At 38.9% G+C, this 18,449-nt stretch overlaps 1 protein-coding gene across 2 annotated transcripts in view; it reads left to right on the forward strand.

The window, feature by feature from the left end:
- Window positions 1-1,239: 1,239 nt before the first annotated feature.
- MCCC1 (methylcrotonoyl-CoA carboxylase 1) overlaps window positions 1,240-18,449 on the forward strand; it is a 51,274-nt gene continuing 34,064 nt past the window's right edge. The window contains exons 1-4 of one of the 2 annotated variants that reach the window (XM_006186370.2): window positions 1,240-1,432; window positions 5,162-5,208; window positions 7,162-7,298; window positions 10,418-10,513. In XM_006186370.2, coding sequence (XP_006186432.1) covers window positions 1,344-1,432; window positions 5,162-5,208; window positions 7,162-7,298; window positions 10,418-10,513 — 369 coding nt within the window. In that variant the 5' untranslated portion in view covers window positions 1,240-1,343. Of the gene's footprint in view, window positions 1,433-5,161; window positions 5,209-7,161; window positions 7,299-10,417; window positions 10,514-16,943; window positions 17,051-18,449 lie in introns of those variants that run through there. The other variant, XM_032483599.1, reaches the window with a different exon arrangement.

Genomic DNA, 18,449 nt, shown 5'->3' on the forward strand with positions numbered 1-18,449 from the left:
AATATATTGGGATTTTCCATTAATATTCATAAATGAAGAAATTTAACTATTGTGTGTGTGTGTATATATGCTACCTTTGCTAGATTTTGGTAGTCATGTTATGATCATTTAATGGAAATATTTTGGAAGACTTCCAGTTTTTTTCTGTGCTCTGCAACAGTATTAATACATTGGAATCAACTGCTTTTGGTGGAATTTCCTTGTGACACAAGGTGGGCCACGTGGTTTGGAGGTGGAGGTGAAGGTGGAACTGAAGGTAGTAAGAGAGATAGGTCTTTGACAATAACATTCTCTAGTTCTTTTATGGTAACAGTTTGAGTAGATTTTCTATCTCAAGATCTATTTGGGTAAATTGTATTTTCTTGTCTTGAACATCATCCATTTCATCAAGGTCGTCAAAGTTTATTCACTTACAGTGAGAAAAATAGTCTTACAAATTTACAATTTTTTTCTATACCTGTACCTTTTCTCACTTACGTTTTTTTAATCATAGCAAGTGTGCATTTCTCCCCTTTACTTCTGATTAACTATTTTTTTTTTGGCCTTACTTTCTGAACCTGCAGATTTATTGGTGCTTTGATATTAGTTCTCTTAATTCATTAATTTTCATCTTTAATAATTTCTTAATTAAAAAATTTAATTTCCTTGTGTATTTTTTTTTCTAATCCTTGAATTGGAGGCTTAATTTACTTTCACTACGAATCCTCCTGTAAACTCTGCTTTAGTTATATGAAGTCAGCATTTATACGTAGTGTTTTCAGTACTTTTATTTCCTAGATATTCTGCAATTCAGTTTTGACTTCCTCCCCCCCTCCCCACCCCCATAGACAATGAAAACACTTTTTAAAAATCTCGGGTGGTTTTAAATTATATTTTAGTTATTTGTTTTATTTTATCCATTCTTGAAACCACTATTATCTTGCTCTCCACCCTAAATGACTTTTCCCCATGACTCCGCCTCCCCGGCTTCCTGGTAGCTTTAATGATAATGGTCAGGAGAATTCCAGAACGTAGGAACGCCGGGGCCAAAGGGAAAAACAATGATCCGGGTCTCAAGGAGGCTGAGGGCGTAGCCGACCCCTCCTTGAGTTAGGCGCAAGGGGCGGAGGAAGCTGGGACTACACCACCCGATTGGCCAATCGCAGCCATCGAAGCTCTGCTCTGTTCTTTGATTGGTTTTGGTGGCGACGCCCCTGCCACGCTGCGGTCTGCCTATTGCTCAGCTTTGACCTGGACGGTGGCCCGCGGAGGACAATAGGCTTGCGGAGCGGAGGCAAGGTGTTGTAGTGAGTGGGTCGCAGGTGCTGTAACTACGAGTCCGAGGGCGGCCGGGCTGCAGGGACATGGCGGCTGCCTCTGTGGTGTCGGTGCTGCTCTTGGCGGCGGAGAGGAACCGGTGGCAGCGAGTCCCAAGTTTGCTGCTGCTGCCCAGGTAACGGCGGGTGGAGGGGCGATGGATAAGTGTCGGGGCCCGCGGATAAGTGTCGGGGCCCGCGGGTGAATGGACTCGTGCACGCTTTGGGAGGCGAGGCGGGGCGGAGGGCCGAGGGGCGGAGGGGAGGACGGTAGGAAAACTCCGACCCATTGCCGGGGGCCCTGCTTTCATACTCGGCGTCGGGAGGGAGGCGCACTCAGCCCTTCCCTTTCTTCTCCCTGCCACACGTCCACCCTTCAGCCCTCTGCCCGTTTGTGAGGAGTGGGTGAGGGGTGAAGCTGGACCTGTCGTCTCCTTGCTCCCCTCGCCACAGGAGCAAGGAAAACGCTTGTGCAGCTGCTAACCATTAGCATTGTGCTTTCACCGCATTCCCTCTGTGGGGAGTGTTGCTATAATCCCGGTTCTGGTGAATGAAGTTCGAAGGGGTCGTCGGTTTGCCCTGGTTTACACTAGTTGTAAGAAATGGCGCCAGGATGCCCTCAGGCCCTTTTAGGTTCAGCTGAAGACTCTTGGAGTACTTTCTCTTCTCTGAAATGAATCAAGTTAACAAAACAAGTTTGTCTTCCATAGGGCTGAGAGGTTATTTTGTCATAAGCTTTGTTGTACACAAGTTTGAACAAAGCTATCAGATGACGCACTCTAGCTAATCTGACTCCAGTTTCAAAATTTAAACTTTGATGACAGTAACTTTGGTAGTGAAGACACCCTCAGGTAGCAGGTTTCTTTAGCTTTCTTTGTCTCCCCCTCCTCCATCATTCCAGAAAAATTCTGTAGCTCAGTGCTGAAGCGCACAGACTCTGCAGTCAGAAGGCAGGGGTCTCGTCTTTGTACTCACTAGATGTGTTAGAGCAACGTTGGGCAAATTGGGCAAGTTACTTAATATCTCTCTGCTTTAGTTTCTTTATCTAGGGGGAGATGATGATACAATCCTTTGAAGAGATAACACTAGTACCTTGGATTGTGCGAATTAAATGAATTAATACATGTAAAGAGGCTTAAACGGAATTTGGTGCATATGAATCAGTCCATAGATACAGCCTTTGTAAACTCAACCATTTAGATCAAGCTTTTTGTTTGCTTTTATTTTCCATAAGTTATTGTAGATGTATGCAGATTTCCAGGGTCTTAATTGTGGGACTAGTCCCAGAACAAAATTAAGACAGTTGGTGAAAGTGGTGTTAGTGCTCTTCTCCTTTTCCTGATATTTCTTAAGTTTCCAGGGCTCTTCAGATTATTAAACAGACCCATTTTCTCTCACTTCCCTCCCCCTCTCAAATCTTAGCTGTTATGTATAGAACTATTCTCAAGTATTGTCACCCTGGAAAATTGTTAATGGCATGTAGAATTAAAAATCTTTTTGGTATATAGAGTGTTTACATGTCTTTTTATGTCATGATTCTCTAGTCACTCAGAAAAGAAATCTGTCTAGTGGAATTTTTAAAATGAGGATAAACTGGTATAGAAATTTTTGAATCAGGGTGGAATTATCTCATGGAAGCAACGGCTTAATATTGTTTAAGCCATTGTTTTACATTGTAGTTTAGATAATGGTGGAAAATGGAAAAGACCAATCAGAACATTATTAGAATAGAAGATTGCAGTTAAAGGGGGGGGGTGCGCGCATGCGCACGCACACATGTGGTTGTCTGTCGGTCTTCACTGGAAAATGGCAGAAGAGAAATTTAGTTCAACAGTGTTCTTAACACTTAATCAGAGGCTGAAGCTGGATTTACCAAGAAGTAGTCATTTTCTAGACACATTGACCAGAACAGTCCTTGAATCTATCAGTAAACCTATCAAAGATTGTGATAGGAAGATGCTGTGATTCCCCCTCCCCTTGAAGATCAAGAAAGTGAGATCAGTTGATTGGAAAGATGTGGGTAAGCAGTAGCCTTCTGAGAAAACCATCTTGTAGAGCTCAAGTACCAAAGCTGTGGGTCTTTTCACAAGCCCTTGGTGGATGTCAACATCTGGTTCAGTGTGCATCATGGGGCTGTGAGTGTATGGTCCACTCTAGTGATCTGGCCTCCTACATCTCTACTCCAGTGAAAGGCTAGTTCATTCAGCTACACAGTTTTTTATATATAGTATATGTATATAGGACACATACATAATTACATAGTACCTAATATACATTGTGCTTTTTATGACCTGCTTTGTAAAGGGTTTAAAATGGTTAGTTCTTTGTAACTATAGTTTTGTCATATCTTCCAGTTACGGACAGAAAAGACTAAGGTGAAATTGCTTCTGCAATTTGTTGGTTTGTCAGTGAATTTGTTTTCTGAAAACTGGGTTCACCTTTTGGTGGATGTTGAGCCAATAGACAAACCAAGCCAGAGATCGGGAGAAGGATTATTATTTGCAAGAAGTAAGGAGAGCACTGTGGATCTTAACCCAAAGCAGTGTCTCCCAGAACAGCAAAATTAGGGAAGTTTGAAGCTAAGGGTACTTGCATATTCATAAAGGGGCTTGAACAGAGGAGAATTCAGCATAGAATTGGGGCAAAGGTCAACAGAGTCCCAGTAGTCTTGGTTGATTGAAGTCAGGAGAGTCAACACTCAGGAGAATCAACATCATCAATCCCTGTTCTCCTGGATAGGGGCCTTAGTTCCTGCAGAAGCTCAAGAATATACTGTTATGTTTACCCCTTGAGGAGGAACTAGGACTCTGCTCTGTTGCTGCACTACTGTTTGACTGCCTTTTCTCTGTTCCCAGCATTCTTATGGGACTTAAAAATTGTTTCTAGACCTTAATGAACTTCTGCCTGGTTAAGACACCTCACACAAGTCTTTAGGCTTCCTGCTTCTCCATTTCTTATTTATACAAGAATTCAGAGTAAAATTGTGTACTTTTAAAACTGAAGAGTATCTTCAAGATCACCACTTACAATCTCCTCCTATCTATGTGAGGACACTGAAGCCTGAGCTGTAAAGCGAAAATTAGTTATTGAGAGAGCAGAAAAACCTTAGATGTTAGCAGAGTTAGTGGCTCTCCAAAGCTCAACCCCTTCTACAAAATCTTATTCCTTAATATTTATGTTTTCACATTAGAGGGCCATAATGGAAAAAAGATTGAGAAATACTGATGTCAAGTGACTTGTCTGTGGTCACCAGCAGCTGGTTGGTGGGGCCCCTCCAGCCCCACACCCAGCATTCTTTCTGCTCACCTTGCTTGGCTCCTTCCCTTTACTTCTCTGAGCTTAATTGTTCAGACCTGTGTTATCAGAGAGGTGAATTAGATCAGTATTTTTCAGATTATAGTTTGACCAAGATTTTATTTAATAAAGTGGAATAGAACAGAAACTGTCAAAATGCAGGGGAAATTTTCTTTCTTGAAACTTCTGTGTGTACCAGGGTTGTGAAGTCAGACATAGTTTTTACTTCAGATTCTAGTCAAAAAAAGTTTGAAAAAGCTGAACTAGATGATCTTAAAGTGCCTGGGCTTTCTACTTGTCTCTGAGTCCGTTGCCAGGGTCAGCTGCCAACCAAGGAGCAAGCATGTGAGGTGATCAAGGACAAGTTACAGCCAGAACTGTAACTTCTGATTTCTAGGTTAGTTTCTTCCCACACAGAGAATCTTATTGAATCACTTTGTGGGTTTAAGGTTTAACTAAGATCGTATCTGGACTTGGTTTCAAGTTTTTAAAAATTGAGATTCTTTTGAAAAAACAATGATAGTTCTTACATGTCCTGTTTAATTATTACTCCGTTTGGATTCTTTTTATAGGGGATGGACTTGGAAGCAAAGAACCATGAAGTATGCAACATCCACAGGTACTGACAGTCTGTCCTATTTGGCTTTGCTTCAGACTGTGAGTAATGAAGGGAAATGTGTAATTATTTAATGTGTGCTTAGTAGAATTAATTTTTATATACTTTTGAAGTTTTGGATTTTCATGATCATTTTCTTTCTTTTTTTTTTTTTTAATTAATTTGGGGAGGGGGAATGATTAGGTTTATATATTTATTTGCTTTTAGAGGAGGTACCGGAGATTGAACCCAGGACCTCATGCATACTAAGCATGTGCTCTACTACTTGAGCTATACCTTCCCCACCATGATCATTTTCTTAGTAAGTATTGAGTCATGGTTTTCACCTCTTTTATGTCAGATCTCTTGCTGTGAGTCTGAAATACATAGGGAAATAGTTGAGGACATCATATTTGTGTTGTTACTTGTTTGGCCCTCTTTAGTGCATTGAATTGGAAAAGCATAAATATGATGGTCTAAATCAATGCTTTGAAACAGTTCTTTCAAATAGCAGAACTTTTTTTTTTTTCAAATAAAATTTTATATGGAGTTCCCAGCTATAAACACATAAAAGTGTAATTTCTGGTTGATTTGAGTATAGCCCTTCCCCCAACACATGCATGCATACATACTTCATCCCAGCAGCCCCTGTGACAACTTGGGCTCTATTAATCCCTATTGAAAAACATTGTTTTAACTTATATGAAAATTTATTTTTGGAGAAAAATAAATATTATAAACTGTCAAAGACATTTATTTGATGTGTGTTGATGGCAGTGCATTTTATGCAGCTTGTCATGTAACACTGATGCTGGTGAACTGGTGCAGTACTGGCTTATATTGCAAGAGAACCACACGCCCTGTGTGCAGAGGGATAGAGGCAGTGGAGCAGAGTGACAGAGAGCTCACATTCTGTAGTGAAGCTAACGTGGGTTCAAATCATGGATCTACCATTTCTTTCAGCTGTAATTTCAGGAAAGCAGTATCTCTTTTGATCTTAATTTCTTCATTTTAAAAATTGAGATTATAATAATAGTATCTACTTCGTAGGATTATTGTGAGAATTTAAGTTCAGATTGAGCCTTTAGCAGAGGACCTGAGGCATAGAAAGTACTTATTAAAGTATAGCTATTATTAATTATGATGGGTTTTTTTAACTATTATAATTTGATCTTTGATACAACAAAGCGTCTTTTAATTTTATTTCAAATTGAAAAAGCTGAGTAATTTAAGAATTTATATTTTTAATAAGAGTATCTTGATTTCATGACTTCTAAAGGCTTATTAACAGCTCTCCCTTATCTGATCATACTGATGTTGATTTTAAATTGAGGTCAAAGTGGAATGCAAAGAAGATAGCTTGGTTTACCCAGAAAAACAACCTACAATAAGAGGAAAAGACAGTATAAGTTAAAGGTATAACTTAACCTTACACAGCAACATCTACAAATACTGGACATTGAAAAGAAATGCACCAATATTAGCTAAAATGGTTATTGGAGGCTTCATTATGCTGATTTTACCAAATAGCTATGTCTATCAAATATCATAGAATATTTACAGTTGGCCCTCCAGTATCTGTGGGTTCCACATCTGTGGATTCAACCAGCCATGGATCACAAATATTCGGGGGAAAAAATTCCCGGAAAGTTTCCAAAAGCAAAGCTTGAACTTACTGTGCACTGGAAACTATTTACACAGCATTTACATTGTACTTAAAACTACTTATGTAGCATTTACACTGTATTAGGTACTATAAGTAATCTAGAGATGATTTAAAGTAAATGGGAGGGTATAGGGTAGGTTATGCAAATACTACACCCTTTTATATAAGGGATTTAAGTATCTGTGGGTTTTGGTGTCTGTGGGGTTCCTGGAGCCAATCCCCCATGGATACAGAGGGCCGACTGTATTTTGCATTCTCATTCCTTGTTCCCCGGTAACACTTGTATATCATTTTCATGGTATTTTAAACAGGACGAAATATTAGCAGGATCCTCATTGCAAACAGAGGAGAAATTGCCTGCCGGGTGATACGAACAGCCAAAAAAATGGGTGTACAGTCTGTGGCAGTTTATAGTGAGGCAGACAGGAATTCCATGCATGTAGACATGGTAAGTTGTTAAAAACTGAAGTCAAATTTTTTAAGTGATTGTATTCATTTATTGTGTCAGTATTTTTACTTCTTTGTTGACAGTTTGTATTTGCTAGTGTTAACGGTATTTAAGTAGTTAAGTTGAAATTGCTAATAATTTATCCTGGGAACCTTTTCAAACATAACACCAGTGGAACTAAATAGTGTGCTTAGTGGTATAGTTAACTTACAGGCAAGGTCCTGTCTTGTCAAGGATTGGTTACAACAGTTTAGAGAACGTGGGTGACCCACAGGTCACATTGTGAGTGGTGTCTATCTAGATTCCGAGGTATCAGAAGACTGGAGGTCAGTTTAGCAACTACCACTTACTGGCCAAAGGATCTTAGATAGGTCACTTAATGTTTCTGAGTCTTGACTTAACTGTAAAATTATAACTGAAAGGACCCTACTCTTCTGAGGTTTGTTAAGTGTTACCCATTGTTACTAACTGTTAACCACCAGACGGAACCCAGCCATGGGTGAATTCAGCTACTGGCCTTCTTTATGGCTGCAGCAAGACTCCAGGCACCGACATGAATTCATGGTGGCAGCTTCCTGGGCTTTCTGCACTGTGCAGCAGTCCCCTGCCACTCTCTAGCCACTTTTCTCTTGAATTCTGTGCAGTGACCATCTCAAACCTGTTTTGCTCCATTCCAACCTGTGGTTCTCCCTCTGCCCCCTCTTCTCAGCAGGTGATCTTGAACACAGAGCTGAGCTCCCTGCCACAGAATCTGCTCGCTTGCATCTGCACGTGTCCTCTTCCCATCCAGGGCTGGTTGTCTTCCTGGGCTGTGGAGTCCTCCTCTCCCCTTTTAAGAAACTTCCATTTTCTTCTTTTTTTCACTGTATACTCTCACTCTAAATGATACCATGCACTTCTGTGGCTTTTCTAAAAACTTGCAAATGTCTATTTCTAGCTTCGACTTTCTGTTTGAATGTGGTACACGGCTGTGCAACCTTGGGCTCAGCATCTCCAGCTGGATGTGTCACAGATGCCAAACCACAATGTCCAAAAGTGAGCTCATCGCCTTTCATCTGTACTGAACCTGCTTTTCCTGCAGACTTCCCTAACCGGAACATCATCGCTCATAAAAATAATAATGCTAGAGATCTGAAAGTCTTTGAACATCTCCCCTCCTCCTTCCTGGTTCTACCCTCTCCCCCATCTAGACAGTTGCCAAATGCTGTTAATTCTGCTTCCCAAACATCTTCCATTTCTTTCTGCCCTCCACTGCCTGCACCTTAACTCAAGCCATTATCATCTTTGCCTGGTCTGATGCTGTAGCCTCCTACACAGTCTCCCTGCTTTTACTCTTGACCTCCTCCCACAATATTTTTTACACTTCAGCCAGACTGATGGCTAAAAATCAGTTTCTTCATGTTATCCTCTGCTTTAAATGTTTTAAACCTTTTTATCATCCACCAGACTAGCAATAATTTGAAAGATGGAAAGTATTTGGTGTTGGTTGATGTAGTTAGAAATTAGTATACTGATGGAAATGTATATTGGTGACAACATTTCAAGGGGTGATTAACCAGGAGCAATTAAAATGTCATGTCTTTCACTGAACCCTGCAAACATTCCTCTAGATCTCTGTCCAGAGACACACTTACACATATGTATACCTAGAAGCATGTACAAGATGCTACCGGCATCCATTTGCCATTACAACTTAAATGTCCGTTAAGAGGTACGTGATTAAATGAACTCAGAATAGTGTGGAACATTATGCAATTGTTATAAAAAATGAGGTAGACATATGTGTACTAGTGCGGAAAGAGCTGTCAGGACATACTATTAATGAAAAAAAACAGTTGCAAAAGATGACTCTAGAGTTTGATCTTGGTAAAAACAAAAACTAAAACTATTACGTGTTTATGTAAATATATATAAATAAATAAGAATATGGATCTAGAAAGTTATGTCCCAAATTGATCATAGAGGTTATATCTGGAAGGGGTTTGGAATGACGGAGAGGGCCAGTGCCAGGGGCTCCTTTGCTTTTGTATTGTTCACATTCTTTAGAATGAGAATAGATTTGTGTTTTGTGGAATTAAAAGTGAAAAAAAAAAAAAGCCAAGACCTTAAACAAGTCTCATTATGTGTCCCCTTGAGAGAAAATCCAAAGCTTTAACCTCCCACAAGGCCCTCTGAAATCTGCATCCCCCTGTCTGTCCAGCCACATCTCTGGTCCCTGACCCCTTGCTCACTGTGCTCCAGCCACATGAGCCTCCTTCAGTCCCTCAAATGGGCCAGGTTTCTTCCCACCCCAGGACCTTCATATGTGTTGTTTTTTCCACCTGGGAGGCTTGCCCCTATCTCCACTCTGGTTCCCAGCTCCATACCCTCCAGCCATTTGCCTGGCCGAGTCCTGATCATTCTGAATGAGCTCCCTGACTTTCCCTTCAGGCCTTCTGACCAGCCTCTGGCCTCATTGTCTTGCTCTTACCTGCATTTTGTCCTCTGTTTTCCCTTCTTGGCCTTTTACTGATGTACAGGCTCCCACCTCAAAGCATGGCACAATAGTGGGCTTTCAGTAAGGCTTTGAATGGATGAAAGACATTTTCTATGTGGTCTGCTTCAAGGTGTGCTGTGATTTTGTGAAAGTTTTAAGGGACAGTAGAAGATAGTTCACAAATGTATAGGAAGGGTATTATCATACTCTAATAATTATATAAATTTTAGTAAACTTTGTAATTTTCTTGCTGTATACGTCTGTTATATATTTTGTCTCTGTTGTCAAATTGTATATTTTTGGCATTAAATACATTTTTAATAAGGTTATTATCGTTGCTAATAATATTGTGGCTAATGCCTGTTGCTTTCTATCCTAAGGCACTTTATTTTACTTTCACTCTGAGTATGTGTTTTAGACATAAAAATTAAGTTTCGGCATCCTCATGCAAAAGACTCTAAACTGACTAATTCTTACAACATCAACATGAACTGGTGCTTCTGTTTCTAAATTCTACATTGTTCTTGAGGAGCCAGCATTTTTATTTATAATAATAAGATGACCCAGCAGCAGTTCTGTACAGTGTCCTAGTGTGTACTAGCTGTGTGGTCTTTTAAGCAAAAAATACTCATTCCTTCAACAGGCAGATGAAGCATATTCCATCGGTCCCGCTCCCTCACAGCAAAGCTACCTTTCTATGGAGAAGATCATTCAAGTGGCCAAGGTCTCTGCTGTGCAGGTAAGAGTTGTGTAGAGGTTTACATTGCAAAAGAAATAAGTTTTGTATGATTTACAGAAAATTATTTATTATTTACAAAACTCATTTTCTATTTTCAGCCATTCCCAAGATTTTTACATTGGATTCTGGGGTTGTCATTGTAAACTAGGCGTGTCCCTTCTCAGTCCTCAGCCACTTTTACCTTACTGCTGAATCCTGTGTACTTTAGGGCTTTGGCGAGACAGGTGGAGGGAAGGTCTAAATTATAAATTTAAATTAAGAGGGAATTCAGCCCTTTTACCTTTAAAACCAGATACTAGGAACATCAGATCCTCTGGGGGAAATAGATGGTGTTCTAGATTACCAGGAAAAAATAGAATCAAGAAAGGAATCTTTTTTTCCTCTTGACTTCCCAGTCTCACCTTAGGATCCTACTATGGTTTTCCAATATCGTAGGCTCAAAACTTTGATGTTATTACATGTCTCCTTCATTCTTCAGAACAAAATAGGAACCAACTTGTGTTGAATCTTTTTTTAAAATGTCTCTGGAAGTTTTTTTAATTATACAGCCAGACTTAATGATCTCTTAATCTGGATTTCTGGTTCTCAGCTGATTTCCCTAAGTCCCTTACCCATCCAATGAATTCTTCATACTCCTGGACAAGTGTTTCTTAAACACTTGTTTCATTACTATCCCCTGCTCTTTTTATTTTTTTATGTATAACTTTGTCCTTTTCTCATCCTATCCCCCAGTAAGTAAATCTTCAGTGGTTACAGGATGAAGTTCAGACTCTTCAGCCTAGCATTTAAAGAGTTTCCAAAATTTGTCAAAACTCAATTCTCATCACTGGTTCTTTATTATAGTTACAGTAAACTTTTCTCCATCTTTACACACCATGCTGATTTCTTCTAAGCATTTGTTTATATTGTTCCATGTGCCTGAAATGCTCTTTTCCCCCTTCTCTTATCTTTTATGCATTTATTTGCCTAGCAAGCATTAACTGATCTGCTTTGTGCCAGCTACTAAACATGGATGCAGTGATGTCTAAGACACAGTTCAAACCTTATGAAGGTTCACTCTTGTAGATGAGACAGATAGTAAAATTTTATACAAGTAAATAATACAATTAAGAATGTTATAAGTGGTAGGAAAAAATAAACAGGTAAGAGGATAAAGATTGGTTAGGAGATGCTTTTATTTTCATGTATTTATTTTTTAAAACTGAAGTATAGCTGAAGGAGATGCTTTTAAATAGGGTGGTCAGTAGAGGCCTCTCTGAAGAAGTGACCGTTGAACAGAGACCTGCCTGATGAGAGGGAACCAGCTGCATGGAGAACTGGGAGAGGAAGGTTCAGGCAAATGGGATGGCCAGGACTCTGAGATGAAAGTAAGTTTGGTGTTCAAGGGACAAAAATATTAAGTGTGGATGGAGTGAAGGCAGTGAGGGGCTGTGGCCTGCAGAATCCAGTCAGCGAAGCTGAAATGCCAGTAGGTATTTCAGCAGAGGGAATTTAATCTAGGAATTAGTTCCGCCGGTGTTAAGTGTTAGAGGGCTGGAAGGGAAAAAAGAGTGTGTTGAAATTACCTAATGATAAAAAACTACAGAAATCAGACACCACCCCTTGGGCTAGGAAGAGATTGGCTGAAGGATCTTCTGCAGCTGTTGCTCAGTTCTCTGTGAAGCGGCGCTACCTGGCTGGAAGGGGCATAATGAGGCTGGTTCTGGAAGTTCTAAAAAGAGACTACAGACTGAACTGCTGCTGCCCAGGATGGGAGAGCAGGAAGCTTCCCCTGCTTCCCTTTTCCCTACAGTGATCCCTGCTGGCAGAACTTGACAGGAGGCCAGCTGCCAAGAAGGGTAATATGCAGAGCCTGGGCACAAAGTGGTGTGGAAGGTTGGGTTTGGAGCTGGGAAAACCAAATGACACTGGAAGAAAGTGGTAGATGATGAAGCTGAGAGAGAGAGAGGCAGCATCATTTAGAGCGTTATAGGCCTTGGAAAGGAGGCCTCCACTGACCCCTATTTAAAAGCATCTCCTTCAGCTATACTTCAGTTTTAAAAAATAAATATATGAAAATAAAAGCATCTCCTAACCAGTCTTTATCCTCTTACCTGTTTATTTTTTCCTACGACTTATAACATTCTTAGTTGTATTATTTACTTGTATAAAATTTTACTATCTGTCTCATCTACAAGAGTGAACCTTCATAAGGTTTGAACTGTGTCTTAGACATCACTGCATCCATGTTTAGTAGCTGGCACAAAGCATTTTGCATTTCATTCTAAGTAGCTATTGGAGGATTTTAAGCTGGGAGTGAAGTGATCTGATTTACACTTTAATAAGGTCATTGTGGCTGCTGGTGGGGAGTAGGCCAGTGGGATGGGGTCAAAGGTGGGGCTGATGACAAACAGAGCAGGCAGAAGAATTAGGAGTCAGTTACAGTAGGCCTGCCCTTCACTGGCATCAGAATTCCTACCTCTTATAGTTTCATTCAGATATCCCCCACTTACATAGATGTCTCCCCTTTCCTTTACCAATTTTTGATTTCCTATTCCAGTCATTTTAATACTTAATTAGCTATTATCTTGTTTAGTGATTTTAATGCCTATCACGGCTCCTCCTCAACTCCGTCGTGCTTAAGAACCCACATCTGAGACTTACTTTTCTGTACTTACTACCATCCCAACAAGCTGGTACATGGGGTCATTAATTTGAATTAATGAATATATGCAGTTGTTTTGCATTTATGTTTCTCTGTATCAGTGTTTTCTTATTTAGAATCAGTTTCTAGACTGAATAATTTAGGAATTAATTTATACACACAGATACTTAAATTTTTGCTTGTTCCTAAAACATTTTAATTATTGACTGGAGTAAAAGGTCCTTAGGAGGGGAAGGAGATGATAATAATACATAGGCTTTATATACTTCCTTAGGAATCCAGTCACTTTAATTTTCAATTTGTATTTATCTCGTGTTTGAGCTTACATTAAATAATATTATTACCTCCATTCTACAGGTGTAAAACCTAATGCGCAGGGTACGTGATACCCAAAATCATCTAGTCTTACTGCTCAGAGTGTGCTCCATGTCATCATTTGGGAGCTTGGTAGAAAGAAGCAAATTCTTGGGCCTCACTCCAAACCCACTGTTATTTACATTTTTATGCATAATTTGCACTTTTATCAAGATCCCCAGGTGCTTTGAAAGCAAAACTTGTCTCATCCTTGAAAGAGAAAGTATTAAACAAGAGTCTCCTGACTCTCAGCCTGGCTGAGCAATAGAACTTTATTGCCCTGCAATTTGGGAAAAGGGAAGGTGCTGTTTAATCTGAAATTTCAATTAATTAAAAATAACTTATTTTAAGCCAGCTAGCTTCCTTATTTTATCATTGCTTCCTCTAATCAGTCTTCTCCTTAGAGGTGAAAATTCTCTCCCTTTATAGTGACAGTTCATTAAGACCATTTTTCAATTTAAACAACAACCCTGTAACAAATAAATGATATGCTAATTCTGGGGAATTTTGTCAACTCTGTGCCTGTCTGGATTAGTATTATGTTGTATAGATGCTATAATAACACAAACAGTGAGAGAAGAATAAAATAGGTTTCACACATTTTGCCTGTATAGTCAAGATTTGAGTTGGCTTCCAAACATTACAGATAGTGGTTAGGACAAAGGATAAAAGCAAAAAATAAGTAATAGGGGACTATTTTGGGGGGATAGCAGTTGGCATTTAGTCAGAAAACTTAGGCCAAGGAAAGCTACTTTAGTTCTTCCTAACAACCCTGATTGAAAAGGAAATTTGGTGGATAACAATTTACAAGGCTCTCTAATAAAAGGATACCTGCCAATTAGGGGAGCAAACCTTGCCCTCACTTTGACTTTGAAGAAGAAAAGTATTGATCATTCTGATAAAAAACATTAAATAACATGTGTGTAGTGATTTTGAAATAAGTTTGCCAAAAATGTAGAATTCTTAATGTGGCCTTTGCGATAGGCATTTTTATAGACACTAGAGTAAAACTTACACGTGAGCTAAGTTGCTGACGATTTGTCTGGTAACATGGCTGTATTGAGAGACTCTAGGAGGTGTAATAATAGTAAGCATGTTCATTAGGCTAGTTCTCTTGTCAGTTGTCCCCGAGCTTCTCTGGACGGGAGGGAGGTAGTGGTAGTAAGCGCTGCTGACAATGAGAATCAACTTGAGCCTTTTAACAAGGATGCTGGTGTAGTACCTTGGGAAGGGGCCTGAAGTTGCCTGGAGGAGAGCTTTATGCTCTCTGGAATGCTAGTGATGCTTTGTTTCTTGAGCTGTGTTGTCTACACAGAGGTATTCAGTTTATGAAAACTATGTTTATAGAAGCTGTACACTTACAATATGCACTTTTTTGTATGTATATTATTCTTTAGTGAAAAGTTAAAAAAAAGCTTGTGCCAAGCCTTGCTCAGCCCTTCACTTATCTAGATTAGCTCCTGAACATGAATGTTTTGTAAAAGTGCTCCAATTTCTTTTAATGTGCCACCAGGAATGAATGACTTTATTAGAGGCATTTCAAAATCACTGATAAGTAATGAATATAGCAAGTTATTAAACGAAGTACTGGTAATCTGTGTGATTGACCAAGAGGAAACCCACATGTCATAAGTATTACAGAATGTGGGTAGAAAATTATTGGTAATAAGAATTTGAGGAGTATGACTTGTTCCCTCTGTCATGGGATAGGACACATTTCTGCTCAAAGACAGAGCCAGTAACAACAACAATAAATTTGTATCTGTGCATATGCTTGAACAAGCATAGAGCAGAATAGATATGAACTAAAAACATGAAAGAATTACTTTGGCAGAGATTGAAGGTTAGGAGTTACCAGTTTTCTGTCTTTGCTGTTAAAGGCATATTAGTGCTATGGAATGAACATTCTACACCCGCTTACAATCCTGTGACCACCAGGGTGAATTGGCAGCTAAATACATGCCTGATGGCTAGGGAATTACCCTGCTGGTAGTAGTAGGATTGTTAGATTTTCTTTTTAGTCCATTCAGATGCTCTAGGATAGTGTGGTTTGGCTATATTAAAGGTGTTCTTCCTAAGAGAAATTAATTAAGCTTCTTGAGGCCATTCCCATGACGTGTTTGAACGTTGTTTTGGCACATAGATAGCTGCTTTTCTTTTCATTATAAAGAGTATTAATCTAGTTAATCAGAGTTCTATCGAATTAGGTACCCCAAAAAGGAAGGCTAGCAACAAGCACTTTGAAAATGAAATTAAGGAAACAGTTACATTCACAGTAACATCCATGAAAATCTAATACTTAGTAAAAAAGTTAGCAAAAGCACTTCAAGTCCTATGTACTGGAAACTATAAAACATTGGTGAGAAAAATTAAAGTCTTAAATAAGTTCATAGATATATCATTAGAAGACTCAATATTATTAAGGTGTCAGTTCTTTCCATATTGATCTATAGATTTAATGCAATTTAATGCAGTCTTTGTCAAATCCCAATAAGCTTTTTTGGAGGGGTGTAGATTGACAAGCTGATCCTAAAATAGCCAAAGGACCTAGTCTATAGTTAAAACAATTTTGAAAAGACTAACAGATTTGTGGGGTTTAGACTCCTGGAATTCAAAATTCACTATAAAGCTGTAGTAACCAAGACAGTGTGGTATCAGAAGGATAAATATATACATCAATGGAGCAGAATAGAAAGTCCTACAATAAACTCACGCATATATGGTTAATTTTTGAATAAAGGTGCTAAAGCAATTCATTGGAGAAAGGACAGCCTTTTCAACAGGTGGTACTGGAATAATTGCCAAAATAGGCAAATCTATACAGACAGATTAGTGGTTGCCTAGGGCTGGTGATATGTAGGGAATGGGGAATAACTGCTGATAGACATGGAGTTTTCTTTTGGGGGTGATGAAAGCTTACATTATTATATCTTATGTAGTATCTTAGATTATGGTAATGATTGCGCAACTCTGCAAATATACTAAAAATGATTGGATTGAATTATGTCAATAAAGTTGTTTTTAAAATCAGTACCACTACACACCCACTACAATGGCAAAAATCAAAAAGACTGATGATACCACATGTTGGCAGGGATGTGGAAGAACTTAGAACCATCATACATAGCTGATGGAAGTGCAGAATTGTTTAGCCCCTTTAGAAAACTGGCTAGTTTTAGAAAATTAAATATATACTTACTGTATTTTGATCCAACAGTTGCACTCCTGGGTATTTACCCAAGAGGAATAAAAAATGTCCACACAGACTTGTCCATGAATGTTCATAACAGCATTATCGTAATAGCCAAAGACTGGGAAAAAATCCAAATGAGTAAAAAAACAAAATGTGGTATATTTACACAATCTGTAAATAGACCTGTTATTTTCATCCATGTTGTGGTATGTATCAGCAATTCTTTTTTTTGTGTGTAGGTAAACCACAGAAAATGACTCAAGTTTTTAAGAAGCCAGACACGGACTGTATGATTACATTTATATGAGATTTCTAAAAAAGGCAAAATTATAGAGACAGCAAGCAGGTCAGTAGTTGCCTGGTTCTGGGAGCAAGGATTAAGCAAATATGCACATGGACACATAGGAACCTTTTCAAGTGTCGAAGTGTTCTAAAACTGGATTATTATAGTAATAGTTGCACAGTTGTATCAGTTTGCTAAATGCATCAAACTGTAAATGGGTGAGTATTACATTATGTATCGTAAACCATACCTTAAAAAACAGTGTTTAAAAAAATCAGAAAGGACTGGGATATAGGCCTGTTTTACTTTGCCTCACATAAATAATATTTGACATTTCATGTAAAATCACTAAAATTGAGCTTTGGTTTAAAAGAAACAAAACTCCAAACTCAAATCAGAATGTGATTATCTAGCATCTTACTCAGTTTGTAGCATTTTGCTGTTTGCTGTCACTAAGTTGCGGCTTTTTCTATTCACATGAGTCTCCCAGACATCTGAAGCTTATCCCTCTTATTTTGAAATGTTCTTGAGCATAACTATTTTGAAAGACAGTTGGATGATCTTTTTTCTTTTCCATTCCCTTGGTTATAATGATACATACGTAATTACTATTTAAGAAGAACAAAATTGCCCTCAGGACTTATTCCTCATTAAGCCATCTAAGCCTGTTCTGCTTTTTGTTTCCCTCTGTTTCCTCCCTTTCTGCTGTTAGCATGTCTCTCTTAGAAATCTTGCTGTCCTTCAGTTACTGATTTTCCTCTTCTGTAGCCTAGAAAGCCAAGTAAATAAATTTCTTAAAATTCTGATTAAGTTGCAAGTGATTAGGCTAAAATCTGAGGGAGTCCTCTCTCACTAGAGTATGTATAGACTTTAATACCAAATGACTTTTGTTTACTACTTAGCTCTTTTTCTGGAGAGGTGACACTGGCAGATAGTGACCTGAAGTTAAATGAGTTACTGTGCTAGGGTTCTCTTTTCAGCTTTTGGGTACCATGGTTTCAGTTCTAGGCCAGCTTTACACGGAGACAGAGCAAATAATGTGCACCACCCCACCCCCACCGCCGCTGCCCTGCCACCCTCTGAAGCCCTTTACTTCTACTTGCAAATTCCTTGACATTTCATATATACATACCTAAAAGAATTTAAAGCAGGAACCCAGATACTTGTGCACCAATGTTCATAGCAACATTATTCACAATAGCCAAAAGGTGGAATCAATCCACATGCCCATCAGCAGATGAATAGATGAACAAAATGGGAATAGACCTGCAGTGTGATGTTATTCAGCCAGCCATTAAAAGGAATGAAATTCTGATATATGGATCAACCTTGGACACATCATGCTAAATAAAATAAGCGAGACATAAATGCACAAATACTGTTCAATTCCACTTATATCAGGTACCTAGAATAGGCAGATTCATGGAGATGGAAAGTAAAATAGAGGTTATCAGGGAATGGG

Source organism: Camelus ferus, chromosome 1 (assembly GCF_009834535.1).
Source record: "Camelus ferus isolate YT-003-E chromosome 1, BCGSAC_Cfer_1.0, whole genome shotgun sequence".
Classification (NCBI taxonomy): Eukaryota; Metazoa; Chordata; class Mammalia; order Artiodactyla; family Camelidae; genus Camelus; species Camelus ferus.